Source organism: Anopheles coustani, chromosome 3 (genome assembly GCF_943734705.1).
Source record: "Anopheles coustani chromosome 3, idAnoCousDA_361_x.2, whole genome shotgun sequence".
In the NCBI taxonomy this organism is placed as follows: Eukaryota; Metazoa; Arthropoda; class Insecta; order Diptera; family Culicidae; genus Anopheles; species Anopheles coustani.
The window spans coordinates 36,660,781-36,680,794 of NC_071288.1; the positions used below are offsets into that span (position 1 = coordinate 36,660,781).

The following is a 20,014-nucleotide window of genomic DNA, read 5'->3' on the forward strand; positions in this document are numbered from 1 at the left end:
ATCGAACGGAACAATTTTAGTTTTATCGTCCATTGCTGGGCCCATAACCTGTTAATTAGCGCAGGTGATTTGTGATATCGCGGTAACAAGAGAAGAAAAGTAAACGCGTCCGTCTTCGGTGACGGTCAAGAAGGAAGAGAAGGAATCTTTATTCATTGACAGGAAAGTACAAAAACGCAAACTGCTAAAACGCATAGTTTGACAGCCGCATGTGCAACGACATCTGTTAGAAACATTTACAACTACAGTATATTGGTTGCATACTTTAACAGTTCTAACAGAACGGCTGGTACTATAGCATCGCTAATAAAACTTACAGAGCTGCCTGTATCTCCTAATTTACATCAATGTGTTTTCACGTGAATCGGTTTCAAACGGCTGGGAACGGGGTGTTTCCTGATGACGAACCGGGGAGGCTCGGACCTCAGCAGAAGGGGCTTGATAGCCTGGAAGCGGCGGCTGGCTTCGAAGCACTTCAGCTTCTCACGCAAATCGGAGGGGCCGCGGGGGCAAACGGAAGGTGGACGATCATGGTCAGCGTCCAAAGGTTCGATGAGCGACGTGAAGTCCTTTATCGAGAGGGAGAGCGTAGATTGCGTCTCCAACTGAAGAATTTTCGGTTGAAGTTCCGCACACTGAAGCTGCTGGTGCAGCGCGTCAATGCGGGCATCCATATCGGAAGGGCCGGGAGGGCAAACGGAAGGGAGACGGTCGTGGTCAGCGTCGACGACCGATTGCGGAACAGCAGGGCGGCCGGAGGGCGGTACGTCTTCGCAATGATCCTCAACAGGGCGACTGGTTAGGCTGGCACCGGCATCGCCTTCCAACGAAGTAGAAAGAACACGTGTGTCCACATCATGTGATAAGATGGCGTCAGCGCCATTTTGCTGCGACCTCGTGTCGATAGTGAGGTTAGGGTTATCGTCACCGACGGGCTCCGAGGCGATGATTTTCAACGATGACTCGGGGCCGGGGCCGGCAACCACCAAAGAAGTATATAACTGCCGGATTTGCGAGATGGTCACTGTGTCAATCACGTCGATGCCTGCCTCAGCAAGCGCACGAAGGAGGGCTTCTTTCCCCACTTGGTAGGAGCAAGGCAAGATTGGCACATACACGCACACGCGCACTGAAGGGTTTATGAATGTTCGAGAACACTTGGATGGGTAATCCCACTTCTGAGCTTTAAGGGCCGGAAGGCTAACGGCCACTAACGTGTTTATTTAATTCGTGCAATCCAAACGATGCAGGGTTCTTCGCCATGATTCCAACACTGAGTTCGTCAGTTCGTCGGGGGAGAGTTCGCTATGTGGAGATGAACAGTAACAGCCTACGTTGTTTCGCAGACTCTGAACGTTACATTGTAGGATTTTATTTTCCTCTCTTTCCCATCCATCTCTTACATGGGAATGGTGCAAAGCGAACCGAAAAGCTTGGTTTCCGTAATTTAGTAGTTTTTACAATTTAAATTTCATAAACACTCAAAAAAATTTACCCGCTCGGCAGCAGATAAGGATCTCAGAGCCATTTTTACTCCGTCCTTGTTTTGTATGATCAGTTCCTCTAGTTGCGTTGCTGTGTCTTCCGACACGTCCATGCCCTTTGTGGTTGTCTTTTCTCGTTGGTTGATGAGGAGCTCCCCTCATTGCAGCGTTCGGTAGTATCGGTGTTTGTTTGAATTTTGTCTGCCTGAATGTCAATTCTTTTTGGTTGGGTCACTTGCTAAGGCAGGCTGATCATTTCATCTTTATAGTTTTTTGTGTTCCTTTTCGTGTTTGGTTCGTATATTGTGCCCTTTGTTGTTTGGGCGAAGCTTTGGTCTGTAGTCGTGAAAATCCTTGGGACAAGGGGGCACTGCATCCTGCGAATTTTTCTTGCTTCAGCGTAAGTACCTCGTCGAGGTAAGTTGGACAATCGTTGTTGAGAGTGTGGTGGTTGCCTGAGCATGACATGCATTCAATAAAAGGACACTCACCTTCGTGTTCCGGCATGCTACAGTTTGCACACACGCGGTCGCCTCTACACCATTTCTTGGTGTGCCCAAGTTTTAAGCATGTGGAGCACCGCATTGGTTTCGGGATATAGACGTCCACGAGGACGGGGTACAAGCCGAAATCTATGGAGCGGGGATTACCGTTGTCTGGATGATAATAATCGCCGTTCTAGTGTTGACGATTTCATCGCTTACTTTCCTTTTCATAATGACAACCTCGGAACCTTTTGTTCCTTCAAGCCGGCGAGGATTTCTCCCTCCGACATCATGGTGGTCAATCACCTTTACGGCTATTCCACATGGCTCGGGGATCTTTTTGATTGTCTTAGCTTTGTTTGCTAGCTTCTCGTTTTTCGTTCTAATCCAAAGCTTGCCATCCTTGAGCCTAGTGACATGCTCCGGTTTGACTCTCATTGCGTTCTCGAGGACCTTGTTCAGGAGGAAGGGGTTGACCCGGCTTAAGTCTCGTCCGTCGGTAACCGATTCCAGGACCAAAAATTTGTCTTCAGCCGTGATGCTGGTTGCTTTCTTTGGCGCTACATTTCTGTTTTTTTTTGGTTAGGCTCGATCGTGTCACTCAATGCTCCAAAATAATTACTGAGGAGTATACCCCCTCCAGGGTCATTGACCCCCATTCTCGCTAGCTTGCACTAATTTAAAACTAAAGTGATATCGAAATTATTAAGGTGATACTTGTGGAAGAAGTTTTAGGCAGTATGGCGTTCCAATTGAAAGAGAGAGATTAATTTCAGTGTCAAATGCAAGCTTGTCAAAATGCATGCGGTTTCAGTTTATAATTGTGTAGTTAAATTCTCATTCAAATCTCCAACACACCTCCTTAAGCTGAAGTGTGAATGCCCTTCAAAGATCGGTTACGCTCCAGCTTACAACGCTCCAGAGATTTGGTTAAGCCATCTGCTTCGCAGGTAGACAGGGCTACTGTTTGTTGTCGTTTGCAGCACCAGGATACTGCTTCGCCTTGCAGCATGAAGATGTATCCGCTTGTAGATTTCCGGTCGTCTACATCAGATGCCCAGTTAGCATCTGAGTATCCCACAAGATCCGCGTTGTCTCGCTTCTGGTATCTCAGCTTCATATCAGTTGTGCCGCGAAGATAGCGGAACAAATGTTTTACACCTTCCCAGTGCTTGACGCCAGGATTATTGTTGAAACGACTCAATTGATTCACTGCATACATGATGTCGGGGCGAGTACAGTGAGCCAATTGCTTGCTTCTTATTTCTTCTTGATACGGTACATGCTTCATGTGTTCAATGTTATCTGGGGTTTGAGGTGACATTTCTTTTGTGTAATGAATGCTCGGGTTAGATGGTGTTGATACTGGTTTTGCGTTTTTCATATTGAATTTGTCCAACATAGATTCAATATAAGCCTGTTGATCCAACGTAACGTAGTCTTTTCCTCGTGTTATACGAATTCCAAGACTGCTGGTAATCGGCCCCAAATCCTTCATGCGGAATGCTTCGTTCAGCTTCGCCTTTAGTCCGTCTTTTAGCGTTTCGTCGTTAGACACAACGATTACGTCTTCAACATATACTCCAACGAAAACCCTTTTTCCTTCCATTTGGCTGAAGTACAAGCATGGATCGTATTTCGAGGAAGTCAACCCAAAGCGTTTCAAAGTTGCACCCTACTTGATATTCCATACACGGCTGGAAAGAGCCTTGTTGAATCGACAAACAAGTTCTTGTCTTCCGTTTGAGAAACAAGGAGGTTGCTCCATGAAGATTTCTTCTTCAAGTTCGCCTTGTAAAAAGGCTGTTGTTGCGTCCATGTGGTCGATGAACAAATTTTGTTGTGCAGCGAGATCAAAAAGATATCGCAGGGAATTGTGACGAATTACTGGTGCGTACGTTTCGTCATAATCGACCCCCTTTCGCTGCGAGTATCCTTTTACGACCAATCGAGCTTTGTATCTAACTTTGTTTCCGTTAGCATCCGTTTTAGTTATAAATACCCATTTACATTTGATTGCCTTTCGCCCTTCAGACAAATGCACTAGAGACCAAGTGCTGTTTTCCATTAACGCCTTATCTTCAGTCATTGCTCTTTTCCATTCATCAGAGTCTTCTCGCGATAAGGCATCTTCATAGCTTACAGGATCATTATTTGCTTCTATCATTGTAGCAGCGCAAATATGGGATTCTTCATTTGGTACTATTGAAACACTTTCTTTAGTCGCATTTGGTAACGATATTTCATAATCTGCATATTTTGTTGGGATTTTACACTCTCTGTCGCTTCATCTCAGAGCTGGATTTGATGCTATCTCAAAGGTATCGTGAATCAAATTTTCATTTGGCTCGGTTTCATAAAATGGTTCATCATCGGAATCTGGTTCAACATTTGTACTGATGTGTGCTGTTGGTAAAACCATATCACTGATGTTCAAGTGCAACCTGTACCCTTTTGTATGATTATCATATCCTACAAAGATGCACTCTTTCGACTTTGGGTCCAGTTTCCTTCTTTTTTGTTTCGGAATTTGAACCATAGCCTTTGTACCAAAGATTCTCAAATGTGACATGTCCGGCTTTTTTTGTGTCCATATTTCTTCTGGTGTTCCATCACGACCTTGTGCAGGAGAGCGGTATAACAGGTACACTGCCGTGCTTCTGCCCAAAAACGCTTTTCCAGTTCTGCATCGTAAAGTAGACATCGCGCACGCTCAACAAGCGAACGGTTTGCGCGCTCGGCCATCCCATTTTGCTCGGGAGTGTACGGGTTTGTTGTCTGATGGAAAATTCCATAAGTCTTCCATTGCCGCTCTACTAAGGCATGAAATTCCTTAAAATTGCGCAATACTTCCTGTTCGGCTTTTGTTTTTAAATAATACGTCCACATTTTGCGAGAATAATCGTCTACAAACACCATGAAGTAACGTTGTCCGCCGTTAGATGCTACTTCCATGGGTCCACAGATGTCTGTGTGGATGACATCAAGCATTTAAAGAGCTCTCGAACCTTCCTTTTGAAATGGTAGCCGACAATGTTTTCCCATTGGACAAATCGCGCAATCATTTGCTTCACTTCCATCAATGGTTACGCCTGTTGCTAAACCGTTCGCCAGCTTTTTTACGCTGATCAAATTTAAATGCCCTAGACGCTGGTGCCACATTTCTATGGGTACTTTCGACGAACAAGCAAATCCACTTTGAGTGTTCTCATGCCGTTGTTCGAGTTTGAAATCACCTTCATCACCTTCCAGTAGCAATAACTTCACCAGTTTTACCAAAAATTTTGCAACCATCAGCTGTAAACGTTGTTTTGTACCTTGTCAACCATTTGATTGACAGATAGAAGGTTAATGGATAGTCCAGGATTAAAGTGAAAATTCTGCACTGGTAACTCTTCGTTGATGCATGTTGGTCTAACTGTAGCTGTACCAATAGCAGTGATGTTCATGTGAACACCATCAGCCGCTACTACCGTGCCGGAATGAGCCTTTTTATTTTTCAAGAGTTTTTCATTGCACGTCATGTGTACACTGGCGCCGGAATCTATAAACCATTCATGTTTACTATTTGATGCAACCGTGGTTAAAACCGTGCATAATGATTGATTTGATAACGGTTTTGAACGACAATCCCTAGCAATGTGACCAAACTTATGACATTTTCGACATTTGGGTTCTTTGTTTGGCTTGCAATTGTTCTGGTTATTACTCGTGTCTGGTTTCGGATGGTTTTCTTTTTGTCTATTCCAGCTACTATTTTTATAGTTGTTACTCACGGCAAGCGCTGAATTTGTCGACGAAAACGGAACTTCTTGCAAAAGCTTTGTTTCGCGCATCACCGGTAATAGGTGTGCCAGAGTTTTCGAGTGCCATTATCATTGGTCTATACTCTTCTGGTAGCCCAGCCAACAACAATGTACCAATAACCAGATCCGGAATCGGAAAACCTATACCGTTAAGCTGATGCGCTGTAGAGATGATACGATTGACATAGTCTTCCATGGAGGAGCACTCTATTACATCGGTCTTGACTAATTTATGCAACAGTCCAACTCGCCGAGTTAACCCTTGGTCTTCAAATGCTGCTTCCAATTTACACCATACCTGTTTTGCCGTTTCGGCGTCTGTCAAGCGGGTAGAATAATAAGACGGGTCAAGCAGTAGAATAATCTTCACCCGCGCACGACGATTGTTCCCAAATAAGGTTTTTAATGTTCTTGCACTCTTCGAAATAATTAGATTTGGACAGGTTTTGATCTCGAGCATAGGTTATTTTATTCACACAACTGATTTTATTCCTTGATCGTACCGATAAAACTTTTGTCCTTTTACGTCCGCTTCTGACTTGCTACTGGCTTGCTTATTTCCACTCCTTCCGGGTACTCCGTTGTCAATTCCGCTCCTGGGTTCGAACCTAGCTAGCTATTATGGTAACTATTTTGTATGGTCCGAACGGCTCGAGCAGTTCGAGTACTTTTAAAGTGGACGTTCGTAACACTCCCCCCCAGTACGACAATCCTAATTGTCTTACTCTGTATTCGGGAGAACGTCCAATACTGCAAGCTTAGTAGCCGGGCGCTCGCATAAGGCGCCGGAACTTGCCCGCACCGTAGCAACGCGCACCTGTCCATCCTTGCCGGTCTTGATCTTCACCACACGTCCTTTGAGCCAGCAGTTACGTGGCAGAGTACCGTCGACGATGACAACCAAATCATCCACTGCGATAGGTTTTGGCTTCTCGAACCACTTTGATCGCCGCGTGATCTCTGGTAAATAATCCGTTACCCATCGCTTCTAAAATTGGTTTGCCATGATCTGCGATGTGCTCCAATTCTGCTTCATAGTCAGGCCACAGTCATCTAACGTTACCAAGGGTTTTACTCCATTAGATGATCCGACCAAGAAATGGTTGGGTGTCAGCGCTGGTGAAGAATCTTCGTCTACTGGTACGTGTGTCAGGGGTCGAGAGTTTACCACATTCTCAACTTCGTTTAATAGATTTGTAAGTACCTCGTCCGTGAGGCTTTTGAAGGAACAAACTGCCGATAAATTCGTCTTCACGGTTCTTACTAGTCGCTCCCATGACCCGCCCATGTGAGGCGTAAGTGGAGGATTAAATACCCAGTCCGTCTCTGAGTCGATGAATTCGGTGGCTAGTCCATTCAGGTCGATGTGTTCTGCGAGTCTAATCAGTTCACGTTGCGCTCCTATAAAATTGGTTCCTCGGTCGCTGTAGAACTTGCGGGGACGCCCTCGTCTGGTGATGAAATTTCTAATCGCCATGATGCAGGAACTGGTTGTCAATGAATTCACCTTTTCCATGTGGATCGCCCGTATAGTGAGACACGTTGCTAGCATTATCCAACGCTTTTGGTTGCTTCGGCCTACAACTACCTCGATTGGTCCAAAATAATCGACGCCGGTGTGCGTAAATGGCGGGGAAAATGCAGCTAGTCGACCGGGTGGTAACTCGCTCATCATCGGTGGCTTTGGCACTGCTCTCTCATTTTTACATTGTTGACATTTGCTCCGGATCGTAGAAAGACGTGAACGCAAGTGACTGATTTGATATTTTTGACGAATTTCGTTGATGACCGTCTCGATGTTCTGATGATGGTAGCTCTGATGGAAGTACGCTACGAGCAAATCTGTGACGTGATGTTTGCTGGGTAGGATAATCGGGTTTTTAGCTTCTTCGGTGGCATAGCTACACGCTGTGATTCTGGTTCTCATACGCATGACGCCATTCCGATCGATCCACGGAAGAAGTTTGTACAATGCGCTCGTTTTAGGTAGTCTAGCTGAGTTATCTTTCAGATTTTCTCCATGTTCTTTCAGTGACATAGAATTCAGGGATAGCCCTTGGTAAGTTTTGGCAGCTGCATCCCACACTATTCTGACTTTCCCAGGTTTGTTAGGGATAACGACGGGAAAAATGGGAAGGTACCACTTGACGTCTGCTTGTTCGATTGTGGAAAGTTCACGTATGTAGTTCTTCCGACAATAATCCGCTATGGTTTGCTTGAGCACACGAGCAAGCTCTGGGTCCTTTTCCATACGTCTCTCTAGGTTTTGATGTCTGCGCAGCGCCATATCTTTGTTTGGTGGCAAGTTAACGTTATCAAAACGCCAGAGTAGCCCTGTCTCATAACGCGTTCCGTTGAAACTGGTGCGGGTTTGAAGAATGTTCATCGCGCGCTCATCATCGGCGGCCATCAGCGGTTTTGCAGGTTTTGTCACGCCCATATTGTCTAGCGAGAAATACTCCAACAGGGCACGGTGCATATCTGCGTCTACGTTGTCCTCATAGCGATGAATGTATAACGATAGTGGACTCGATGATTCACCCGTGTTACCTCCTACTGGACCGTATACTGTCCAGCCTAGGCTCGTTTTTGCTGCTAGTGGCTCCCCGTAGCGTCCTTCTTTTATTTTCCGTGCTGCTGCTATTTGGGGATGACTCGCACCAATGAGTATCCGCGGTGTAGCATTCTCGTAAGACACTAACGGCAAGCCTTTCAGATGTTGGTATCGATCAGCCAGATGAGTCATATTTGCGGTCTGAGGTGTGAGCTTGAGATGAGCTACTGTTCTAGCCTTCTTCAAAGTGAACTTTCGCCCTGCAGCAACAATCTGAATGTTTACCATTTGCGACTTTGGTTCCGTCCTGATCGTGCCATCAGACCACTTGACGCTGAGCGGGTTGAGCTTTCCATTCAGTTCCATCTCGTCGACTAACGCTTGATCGATGAGCGTTAATTCCGATCCTTCGTCCAGGAGTGCAAACGTATCGATCTGCTTCCCCGCACCTATAACCGTTATTGGTACGTATTTCAACAACACCGACCCGGATACCGATAGGTGGGTGTTGTGGGACACGTTTAGATTTGGATCGATGCGAGGCTGTTGCAACGACGGGTTGGTTCCTTGATGCTCGTTGTGCAGCAGCTGATGATGTTTCCGCACGCATCCGTGTTTTCCACACAGTTGAAAACTGCAGCACGCTTCGGGTGGGCCTTTGTATTGCTGCAGGCAACTCCTACAAAGCGCGTTCCGGTTCACCACCTCCCAACGCTCCTGACGTGTCATTTGCTGAAAAGTTTTGCATTCGGTTAATAACTTGCAGTTCTTATTGCAAACGACACAACATTGTCCTGTTTCGGTAGTCCGTCGTCTGGGTATGTCTACAGTGTGCGAGTTTACTCGCCTGCCTCGTCTGTCAGACATCTGGGGCACGCTCGGCTTCTTCTGATCCATCTCCGTTGTCGACGGTATTATAACGCCACTAACCGCTTCGGCTAAAGTGAACAACCAGTCACTAAAAGACGAGAGGTTAGCTTCGGGTAAAGTGGCTTTATGTTGTGCCCACTGGAGCTTTACTGTGGGGGGAAGCTTTCCGACTGACTGGTGCAGTAGTGTAACATTGTATAGGTAGTCAGGAATGTCGCACGCCTCCACAGTTGCACAGTAATTTTGCACTGCCACCGCAAAATCCACTAGTGTTTCCAGTCTGTCTTCTTTGGGGGTGGGAAGAGCGCCTATCTTCAAAGTCAGTTGATGGATTATACGCTCGGGTTGTCCGTATAACACCCTCAATGTATTTATTATCCGGGCATTGTTGCTTGGGTACATCAACAGACTGCGCACAGCTTCCAGCGCTTTCCCGATGAGGCCGTTTTGCAACCGTATCAAATTCTCCTCCTCGGTAAAGCCACACATTTCAGTGGTGCGGTTGTAGGTTGCAATGAATAGCGGCCAATTTTCAGCGTTCCCATCGAATTTTGGAAGTTCTCGGGAAATTGCCTTACGTGCTGCTACTTTCTCCTTATTCAGCCCGGAGTGTTTTTTTGATTCGGCGATCGTATGCGACCCCGACGGAGCATGGCTTTGCTTAATTGGTGCCTCTGCACTAGTTTGGCGGCTACTAGTCTTACTGGATCGGCTGTAGAGGGAGCAGGCATCCTGGTCTTGTTCTGCTGCTAGGGACAATAACGCATACTTTTTTGCAATATATGCCTGCTCGATGTTTTTTTCTTCTTCCAATTTCCTCAACGATTGCTCCAGCTCACGGACACGCACTGATGACGCTTGCGAACTATGGGAGGAAAGCGCAGACATGGCCCGCTCCGACTTGTTGGCCTTTGCGAGAACAATATTTCCAGATCGCTCACCTATCAACATATCTTTTTGTTCCGTGGCACACACTGACGTACCAGGAACTTTCGGCTCACGCACGTGCTTCGCCATAACCTCTTCTGTGGTTGCCGCTGTAGTTATGTTTCCCGAACTTTCTATGGCTACTATACCACACAATGGCTCACTTGTTGGCTTTTCTCCTTTATCCATGGTGCACACTGACGCTCCAGGAGAATCGATAATCGGCGTACGCACGTGCTTCGCCGAAACCGTGTCTGCACCCACGATCATACTGCTTCCTGAAGCTTCTGGATTTGTCGGGTTCTCCGCATGCTCGGGTTTCGATGTGGGTTTCGGTGTTCGCGTTACTCTTGGCATGTTCAGTCCTCAATTTCACCAAAGGCACGTTTTTTTTTTTACTTTTAACTTTTACTATGAGTAGCAAGTCCAAGATACACGATAGTGCGAAAAAAGTTTTATAATGTTCCCAAATAAGGTTTTTAATGTTCTTGCACTCTTCGAAATAATTAGATTTGGACAGGTTTTGATCTCGAGCATAGGTTATTTTATTCACTCAACTGATTTTATTCCTTGATCGTACCGATAAAACTTTTGTCCTTTTACGTCCGCTTCTGACTTGCTACTGGCTTGCTTATTTCCACTCCTTCCGGGTACTCCGTTGTCAATTCCGCTCCTGGGTTCGAACCTAGCTAGCTTTTATGGTAACTATTTTGTATGGTCCGAACGGCTCGAGCAGTTCGAGTACTTTTAAAGTGGACGTTCGTAACAACGATCTTTCGCTGTATCCACCTGTTGTTGCGTCCCGTCCGCAGCCACCGCTGGTTTAACAGCACACCACAGATCTTCAAGCTCTAAAAGGGTTTGCGTCGCAAACTTCCATGTAGGTCAATTGTCCCTGCCAGTGAGACGCTCGATACCGAGAAAACGGGTGACGCTGGAGACTCCGCTTACAGATGCAGCTGGAACACTCGTACTTACGATATTATTCTCGTTCGTACTTATTTTCAAAACTTTTACTAGCTTTAATCGATATTTTCAGCCTGGGCCCATAACCTTTTAAGGTGATATTTGTGGAAGAAGTTTTAGGCAGCAAAATTACACGTGCTTTTGGTATGGCGTTCCAATTGAAAGAGAGAGATTTATTTCAGTGTCAAATGTTAGCTTGTCAAAACCATTCGGTTTCAGTTTATAATTGTGTAGTTAAATTCTCATTCAAATCTCCAACAAGGATGATTGTAAAACTACCGCTTATTAATTTTCTGCATTGATTGCGTTTTTCGGGTGGTTTTCTTTTTTAAATCGTTAACATTTGATTGCACAAACAACTCGATAAACAGACAGAACACTGCATCAGAAGACTTTCTTCTACATTCCATCATTTATTATTATTATTATTAGAGAAAACCGCCGAGTTGTTGTCATAGACGTAAAACAACGGTACTGCGCTGTTTCTATAATTATTGGAAATTTTTGTAATTTTGACGTTTGCAACCGTGTGTTATCTTTTTGATCACATTAACTCTATAAAATCGAAAAGTGTTTATTGTAATGAGCGCAGATTTGCACACATTAAAGATTGTTTTCACATGAACTCAATAGATGAGTCATAGTTTCCGCTATGTTTAGCTAGCTTAACTTAATTTAGTGTTCTGTCTCTGTATAACACCTTTTTCGGGATTCCAAGGATTCTTGAGACCGAGAACTGTCCCCACACACAGGACAGGAAAAGGTGGTTCTCCTTTGTGTGTGTCTTTCTGTTTCTCGAGCCTGTCTTTTAACCCGAAACCGCTCGGACATAGGTCACATTTGTACGGTTTGATGGGCGCGTGAGAGATAAGTGAAAAAAAGGTACGTTTAGTAATGGTTACTTTGCGGTTTAAAGATGCATCGGTATCCCGCCATTACCTTTTGCGTTTAAAAAGATTGTGATTTGCTGAGTCATTTTGCTGTTATACAACGCCCTGACCACTTATCACAGCCATGCTTGGCGAGATTCCGAGGTACGTGGTATTTTTGCACGTATTTTACGAACCCTAATTTGGATCTTGCTTGCTAAAAGAACGCTTGCATATGGTAGATTGCAATGGATTGTTGGATCCCCTATAGCAATAACTCTCTAGTAAATGCTGTCGTAAGGTTGATCTATTGTTGTCCCCCTGCGCCCAGCTGGCACTTGTCCATGGGAGTCAACTTCCTTCTGCTTTAACATCCAATACATTTTCTTGGGGGCCCGGTTTTACTTGGTGCTACTCTATCAGGTCCGTTGGCCTCTAGGATTAGGTTGTTCATGCTTTCATCCTCATCCATTATTTTTCACATATTCCATCTTAACACATTCGCTGTTAAACTACTCAATTAAGTTTTCTTCAATGTAAGCTTCTTCCCGAATTTGGATCCCAACTGAAGTGCCTAACAAAGCTGCCGAGTTTATGGCTTCCTGCTGGAAAAGGTACTAGTCATTGAGTTTTTTGAAGCAAGAAAGCCACAGTTTGCTATTTTCTTGACTCATGTGTCCGATAGCTTCGTCCTGTGAAGAAAGATTATTTTGGGATGTACTAGAATCTATATGGCAGATGCTAATTTTAACTCGAACTTTTTTTTCGCCGTAGCTCCAAACCGATAAATCTTTTGTACATGACGCCACGCAACATTTGATTCACGTCGCTGGCGAAGGTAAACAAAATAAATTATGCATTTTATCTTTCCGGCAGATTCCTTGTTAGCGCCCTTCATGTTATAAGCACTGGATAGCAAAAGTTAAATCTATGTGGAAGAAAATTCTTTCTGTTTCTTGTTCAACAGCATCATTTTTCGGTCCCCGCATGCCCCTTGTTTATAGCCTGAGTTAGGGTTTAGTTTATTAAGTCTTTGTTTTTTGTAACTTAATTTTAAGTTTTGTTTAGCCCTTACGTGCAGAAAAAATGAAAAATAAAATGAATAAAAAATACAAAACTCAAGGAGTTGATTGATACGCAAGCGTTGATCCGAAAAAAATACGTTATTAACTTGAAAGCGGTCTGCTGAAAAGATCGCACAATGAAGTGTGAGAAAACAAGCTTTAACGTGTTTTACATTCCATTGGCATTTGTGTGATCATTATTATTTTTTCCCCCCTTATGTAATATGCAGCAATTTAGTTCGAATAGGTTTCTTTTTTCATTTCGCCTTCGAGTAAATACAGCACGTGAACACTGCCCCAAGATTCACTTTCAACCACTAATGGGTCTCTAATACCGTTAATCGGGAGGATTGTTGCAAACACAATGAGCTAAATTGATCTTATCTTTGGAAACCGTTACGCAGCTATGCCTACGATCATCGACGTTGCTACGGGCCGATGCAGATACATTATTCTAGATAACATTGCTTGATAGTGTGTTTTCTTTTTTATACTTTAACTGTACTGAGAATTTTCAATAAATATGTGATTTTTCAACACAATATTGGTAGGTTATTTTTGTGTTTGAAACATATGTTAAATCCTTTGTTACTAACTAGACAATAAATGTGTTTTCCGAAAAAGAACCGATAACGCTCTACACGTCCGAACGCACCAACAGTTACCAAGTTGGATAAGCCGAGAAAAGTTATTGTAACTGTGTCAGGGACTGGAAATATAAAAATTGAATGTTTTTTTGAAGTGTCCACCACCTCTATTTACAGGTGCAATTATAAGAGACAATATCTAGACTGATTGATGGATGGATGCACCATTCCCCATTACCTACCGCCGTGGGTCAATGGATTGAACTGTGAGTGATCCCCTCTGGAGGAAACATGCTGTGCCAGGTTTAATAGCTACCGTTTCCAAACAACCTCACCCTGGAGTACTTAATTAGTCTCGCGTGTCCGACAGGGCGCGACGTGCAAACGGTGAGGAAGTGGGATTTCGTTACCCATGGCATGGCTTTCACAAGATTGCACTAGCGATTGGTGTGTCTGGCATGCCATAAAACTATACCACACTGACCCCAGGCCGCCGCCAGATATTTACTCATACATTTTACTGATGGCAATACCACAACGCCGTTAGCACGAGCGTTTTACATAACAAAATAATTGAAATGTACAGAGAAATCGCAGCGCCCGATGTGCCGATGAGCAGTGTCAAGTGCGGCACAGGTTTTAATGTTTTCGCCGGTGGCTCACAAATGGCGCGTACGCTATAATTAACACCTTCTTGAATCGAACGCGGAAATGTTCTCACGCCGTACGGTGGGAAACTCCGGGGTTGATTGCCGTGTGTCAGCGGAATGGGCTAGGCCTGGTAGTGCTGACCCTGCACAGTGAGATGAGGTAAAACAATCCAGCGGTGATACGGACGGACGATAGGTGTCGTTCGAGATTGAATGCAGATTTATTTCGAGAGAAAAGTAATCTACAAAATTTTTCCCTAGCAACGAAAAGCGTCCGAAGATAAAGATTGAGCACGAAAAGGGAACAACAGAGAGCCAAAAGATTACCAATTAAATGCTTGAAATATACCAGAAAAGGTCCGTTGGCCATAAACGCGCTTGAAATATGCTTAAAAAGTCCGTTGGAACGAACTTAGGTCATGCACTAGCAAGGACGTTACACTAAAGTATCGATCACGATTCCGGAGCGAGATCTTCCTGCACGCCCACGCTCCTAAGCAGATATAAGCAAAATTTGCATATAAAACGAAGAAAATCGAAATAAAATCCCATTTTTTAGGAATTTCCTTTCAAGACGATCATTATGGTCGAGTCCGAAAAGGTTTAGAATTATGTAACAAAGTTTCCTCCATTTCCGGCTTAGGGTGGCCCGGAACTGATCGCATTGAAGCGAAACTCGTAAGGACGCTTAAGGAATCGAGAAGTCTTTCGCGCTTGGCTGTAAACCAGTTCGTTACAAGCGGACATTTTCAAGTTTTGATTAATTACTTATCATTGGTTTTAACCAAAAATGGTTAAAAAATATGAAAAAAAATCCATTTTTCCATTGGAAATCTAGAAGTAATTGAAGCACGAACAAGGTTTAGTGTACTATAAATGTTGCATGTAGCTGTTCAAATGAGAAAATTATACTAATGTTCTTAAAACATGTTTCTAACAGGCCGAAATAGAAAAACAATATTGAATTTGTTTTAAATTGACTAAATCGTACGTATTTCAAAATTGCGTCAAAATTTAAAAAATGATACTTTTTTCACTTTTACAACTTTGGCATCCAACAGCACAGTTAGTACATTGAACAATGTATTAAATACTAAGATCTTTTATTAGTTAACTATTTCACTATAATTTAAGCTTGTTTCCATTAACATACAAACACTTCGTTTTTTTCCGAAATATCCACCTTTTATTCCCCCGTGCCTTGTTTGTACGAACGTATAAATTATGGCCTTTGGCACGATCCTACTATCGTCGAGTGGGAATTGTGTGGAGTATGGACGATAGGGAAAGTAATGGACGATTCGTTGCTTTCTTTAAAGGCCTTTCTTTTTATTATCCCACTGGTTTCCCCTCAAACACAATACTTTGATCCAAAGGGACTTCCTTCCGCCGTTCAAGCCGTATCAAATGTTTAGTGTTCAGCTTCATCACCAACGACAGGGACAGTTTAATGTCGCGCAGCTTTATGTCGGTACTGACGCGATACCGCCGTAGCACGTGGCAGAGCAGGATTTTCATCGACAACCAGCCGTACTTCATCCCGATGCAGTTCCGTGGCCCCTGGCTGAACGGGATGAAGCTGTACGGGTGTCGCTCGAGGCACCGCTCCGGGAGGAAGTTGTCCGGGTCGAAGGTTTCCGCGTCCGGTCCCCAAAGTTTCTTGTCGCGGTGTATTTTCAGCACCGGCACCATGACGATGGCCCCGCTCGGAATGGTGATGCCCTTCGAGGGAATCTCCCTGGTGGGGGAACGCGCGATCAGACCCGTTATCGGCAGCAGGCGGAGCGTTTCCTTTACGAACATCTCCGTGTACGTGAGCCGGGACAGGTCGGCGTACGCGATCGGGCCGCTCGGGCACACGTCGACGATCTCCTGGTACACCCTTTCCTGCAGCTCCGGGTACATGCCGAGCGCGAGTAGGGTGTTGGCGAGGGTTTGCGCGGACGTGTCGTTGCCGCCGAACAGAATCGTATCGATGTGCTGCTGGAAGCCGTCGTCGTCGATGTGGAGGGCGGGATCGCGGACCATTTCCTCCAGGCGTTCGATGAAGATTTTCCCCTTGGGAGACGCATCCTGTTTGTCCTCCGGATCGGAATCCTGCCGATCGCGACCGCTCTCCTGGGCCAGCACGTGCTGGCGTAGGGTGATGATCTGCAACGCAAAGGTACAAGTTAAGGCGCACGTAGTCCTTCGGCATTTTAGCAGGAAGGCACATACTTTTTTTGATCGATGTTTCCCAATGATTAATCAGGGACACTTGACTTTGTTCATTTAGTGAATTGTTATAGTTTGTTCTTGAAATTAATACTTTTGCGAAAAGTTTATCTGACGAGTATGTTTTTCATCGTAACCTCAGTTGTAATTTGAAATTCTTTGCAATTAAAACGAGCTTGAAATGAAGTGTTCAGTTGAAATGAAGTTCAGTTAATTAGCTCCAAGTGATTAAGCATTTTTCTTTACCGCATTTAATGGTGATCGTTTGAGACAAATGAGCCTTTTTTTGTCTAGACTGAAGCAACATATTGTCTGTTGGTGAACCAGTGGGTCCGAAAGTTTTGGTTCTTTAATACAATGTTTTACTTTAAGCTACGCTTCGACTCTCATACCACCTATTAATTTTAAGGCAAGTTTGGTAAAATACAACTTATGGGAATCGGTTCAAAAATGTTTTTTGCATAACATAAAAGTCCTTTAAAAGTCAAAAGACGATCGTTTTGAGACGATCTTCTGGAGTAACTTGGTTGATGCCTTTCGGTCTGGGTGTCCGATTTGTTTTTGAATCTTTTTGGAATCGTTCCAAATGTACAGCTGCAACTAATTTTTAACAATTGTCTTTGAAACTACTGAGCGGTTTTGGCCTGTTCCATCCAAAGCTGCTGCTCGCCTAACTAAATTAATTTCAACACGCACTTCGAAAAACAATTATTGTGGATAATACTTACACAAAAAGGCACTTATTGGACGTACAATTTACGACACAAGGTTCATCGGTACGTTTCAACTTCCCTGGAGGTACTTCACTTACCTTTTTGGACATTTTCTTGAAAGTTTGCATTCGTTCTTGCTCCACCCGGAAGGCGGCCGTCCGCCGGAAGATCATCTCGGGATGCAACCAGGCTTTGTAGATCCGCTCGAAGCACGCCGTAAACAACCTGACGAGTGGAAAGTGTGCGTTAGGATCGGTCTGTACATGGCCCTTCCCACCGGTCGCCCATTTACTCGATGGCGTTGCTGCTGTACTCCTCGAGTGTTTCCCGCTTCTCAACGCTCAGATCGACGCCCATCGTGGTCGACGCCATGCTGACCACCGTGTAGCGGGCGAGCGGTTTGTGCACATCGAAGCTTCTCCCGGCTGACGCCTCGTCGGCCAGCTCGTGCACGAACCCGGCCGCCTTTTCGTTGAGTATCGGCACGAAGCTCTTGAGCACGGCCGGCGAAAAGGACGTGTTCAGGAGCTTCCGGTGCCGGCGCCACATGTCGGCCGGTGCACCGAACAGGCCTTTGCTGAGCCGGAAGAAATCGTACATGAACGGCTTCTGGACGCAGTCCGGCGAGCTGAGCACGTCCTGCACCATCGTCGGTTCGTCGATGACCACCAGCAGGTACGGGCCGAGCCAGGCACGCATCGGCGATGGCAGATGGTGCATCAGCTCCATCAGGTGCGACACGAGCTGCAGTGGATCTTTGCCGATCGTGATCAGGATGCTACCGATCAGTGGATAGTCGAACGGGCCCGGAATCTGTTTCGCGAGCTCGTACAGCCGTTGCCGGGAGCGCCGAAAGTTGACGTAGTACGCCAGTGCGAACACGACTATGAACACTAGCACTATCATGGTGTCTTCATAGGGCACTTTCAAAACCGGCACGCAACAGTATAGAACGAATGGAACACGGGAGGGACACTTCACCAGGCAGTCATGCAACGCGGAAACGCACGGAAACACTGGATGCGAGCAAGAATGCAAAATGGTGTGGACTGAAAATTGCGCCAAATGAGACGCGCGTTTTTATACCCCGCGCAACAGCGAGTGCCTGGGTCACGGCATGCGTGTGCAATGTAAGGGAGGCAACAACCTGTTTAACGTCGTTGCAATCGGTTGGTAACGAGTCGGTGCCGGTTTCCCATGTTCTTTTTTATCAAATCCCAGTGTTCGATGTAGATTGTAATACCAATTATGAAAGGGCAATTTGATGCCGCAAATGTTAGGTCAAGGCGTGTTGTCAGCAATAGGACTGGTGGAAGGTCATTTCTAGCATCGGATTGATCTCCGATCAATGATAACAGCAAAACAAAAAAGATAAAAGTGATTTACGAAATGATTTGCATGATAGCTGATAGCTACAAAAAGTATAACAACATAAAGGTGACAGGGTAATCTCCAAACGTCCCAGTAATATTGACCGTAGTTTTAATAGACATTGTTTTTTCAACGGATAGCTTGGCAGTTACATTTGTAATTTCTCTAGGTGTACATGACACAGAAACAAAAGAAATAGTTGGAACCGGATTTTTTTGATGTCATAAAAATTGAAAACCAGATCGCCTCCAGCCACCGATCGGAACGGACGCTTTAGGCGTTCGTTGTCCCGTCACCGGTATTGTAGGTTTTGCCTCATCTGTTTTGTGCGTATCTTCGCCCGATTCGCATGAATCAGCTGTTTAAGTGTCCTTTGTCTTCCCCGAGTGGCTTATCTTTTAGCGAAAGTGGTAAAGGTCCATCGTTTTCTGTTCCATGTTTCTGGACTTTGCAGTGCGGTTTCAAAGTTTATGCTCAGTACGACCGAAATCGGTGTGGATACCGGCCAACCGGCGGCCGCAAACGTCCCGATGATCTCAAGGCTATCCGAAGGCGGGGGAGAGCAGTCTTTGTGAACTGCTTTCGTGATCGCGGGAATCGTGTCCTTCTGGATGCTCGGTAAGGAGGATGCGAGGAGGACTCTGCGCGAAACAGATGCGTAAGCAACTATTGCCTCCTGCGCTATTGGCAGGCGTAGTGGGACATTGACGCCAAGAACGAGCACAGCGAGGTTAGATTTCACTTGTGCCAAATATTAACCGGGTACGGTTTCTTCCAGGCGCATCTGCGCAGCATGCGTTTCTCCCCGTATTTGACTGCCCCCGGTTCGCGTACATACGCGAGAAGTTCTCCCAGCACATCCTTTAGTGGCACCTCCACCCGCGACAAGAGGTGTGGAGCCGGATTACTGAAGTAGGGCGCAGGATAACGAAAAACCTACACCGGAAATGGAACGAGGAGAACGCCCATCTCGCAAGACAGCGACAAGCTGCGGCAGACTTGGAGGCAGCCGAGAGAGCAGCAGAGCATTCCACGTACGCAGAATGACAGGCGGAATGCAACAAGGAGGAACAGAAAGGCCAGGGAACGGGCAGAGCGTGAGAGGCTCGACCGTGCTGATCCGGTAAGCCTCACCCGTAGCAGCAGAAAGCGATTCAACGTTGATGGTAGTAGCACCATGAGCAACCGTCGCAGCAGCCATGTCGCCCAGCCCACCTTCAAATAGGAGCCCGTCTTCAGATACTTATGGTGTTGGAGAAAGAAGCACGTGGTCCTATGCCGTCCCAAAAAATCGCAGCAACAGAAGATGTTCCAACGATGGTAATAGTGCTAGCATTATCAATCGATCCATTACCGGAGTAGCCACACCGTCCGTACGAAGAGACTGCCAATGAGACAACCCTCTGAGGGCGCCGGAGGAAGCGGCTGTCTCGGAGACCACGACGTCGGTTAAG

At 45.5% G+C, this 20,014-nt stretch overlaps 1 protein-coding gene across 1 annotated transcript; it reads right to left on the bottom strand.

Annotated features, from left to right (window-relative positions):
• Window positions 1-15,594: 15,594 nt before the first annotated feature.
• On the bottom strand, window positions 15,595-18,095 carry LOC131260152 (probable cytochrome P450 313a4). The gene is made up of 3 exons (XM_058261829.1): window positions 17,482-18,095; window positions 17,288-17,414; window positions 15,595-16,413 (listed from the first exon to the last, which is right to left on the bottom strand). Exons 1-3 carry the CDS (start codon window positions 18,093-18,095, stop codon window positions 15,595-15,597), a joined length of 1,560 nt encoding a protein of 519 aa, XP_058117812.1.
• Window positions 18,096-20,014: the final 1,919 nt, after the last annotated feature.

Coding starts and splice junctions, on each gene's coding strand:
- LOC131260152 (XM_058261829.1), bottom strand. CDS start 18,095: ATGATAGTGCTAGTGTTCATAGTCGTGTTCGCACTGGCGTACTACGTC. Junction 17,415..17,481: donor TACAGCAGCAACGCCATCGA/GTAAATGGGCGA, acceptor TCCACTCGTCAG/GTTGTTTACGGCGTGCTTCG. Junction 16,414..17,287: donor TCAAGAAAATGTCCAAAAAG/GTAAGTGAAGTA, acceptor TTTGCGTTGCAG/ATCATCACCCTACGCCAGCA.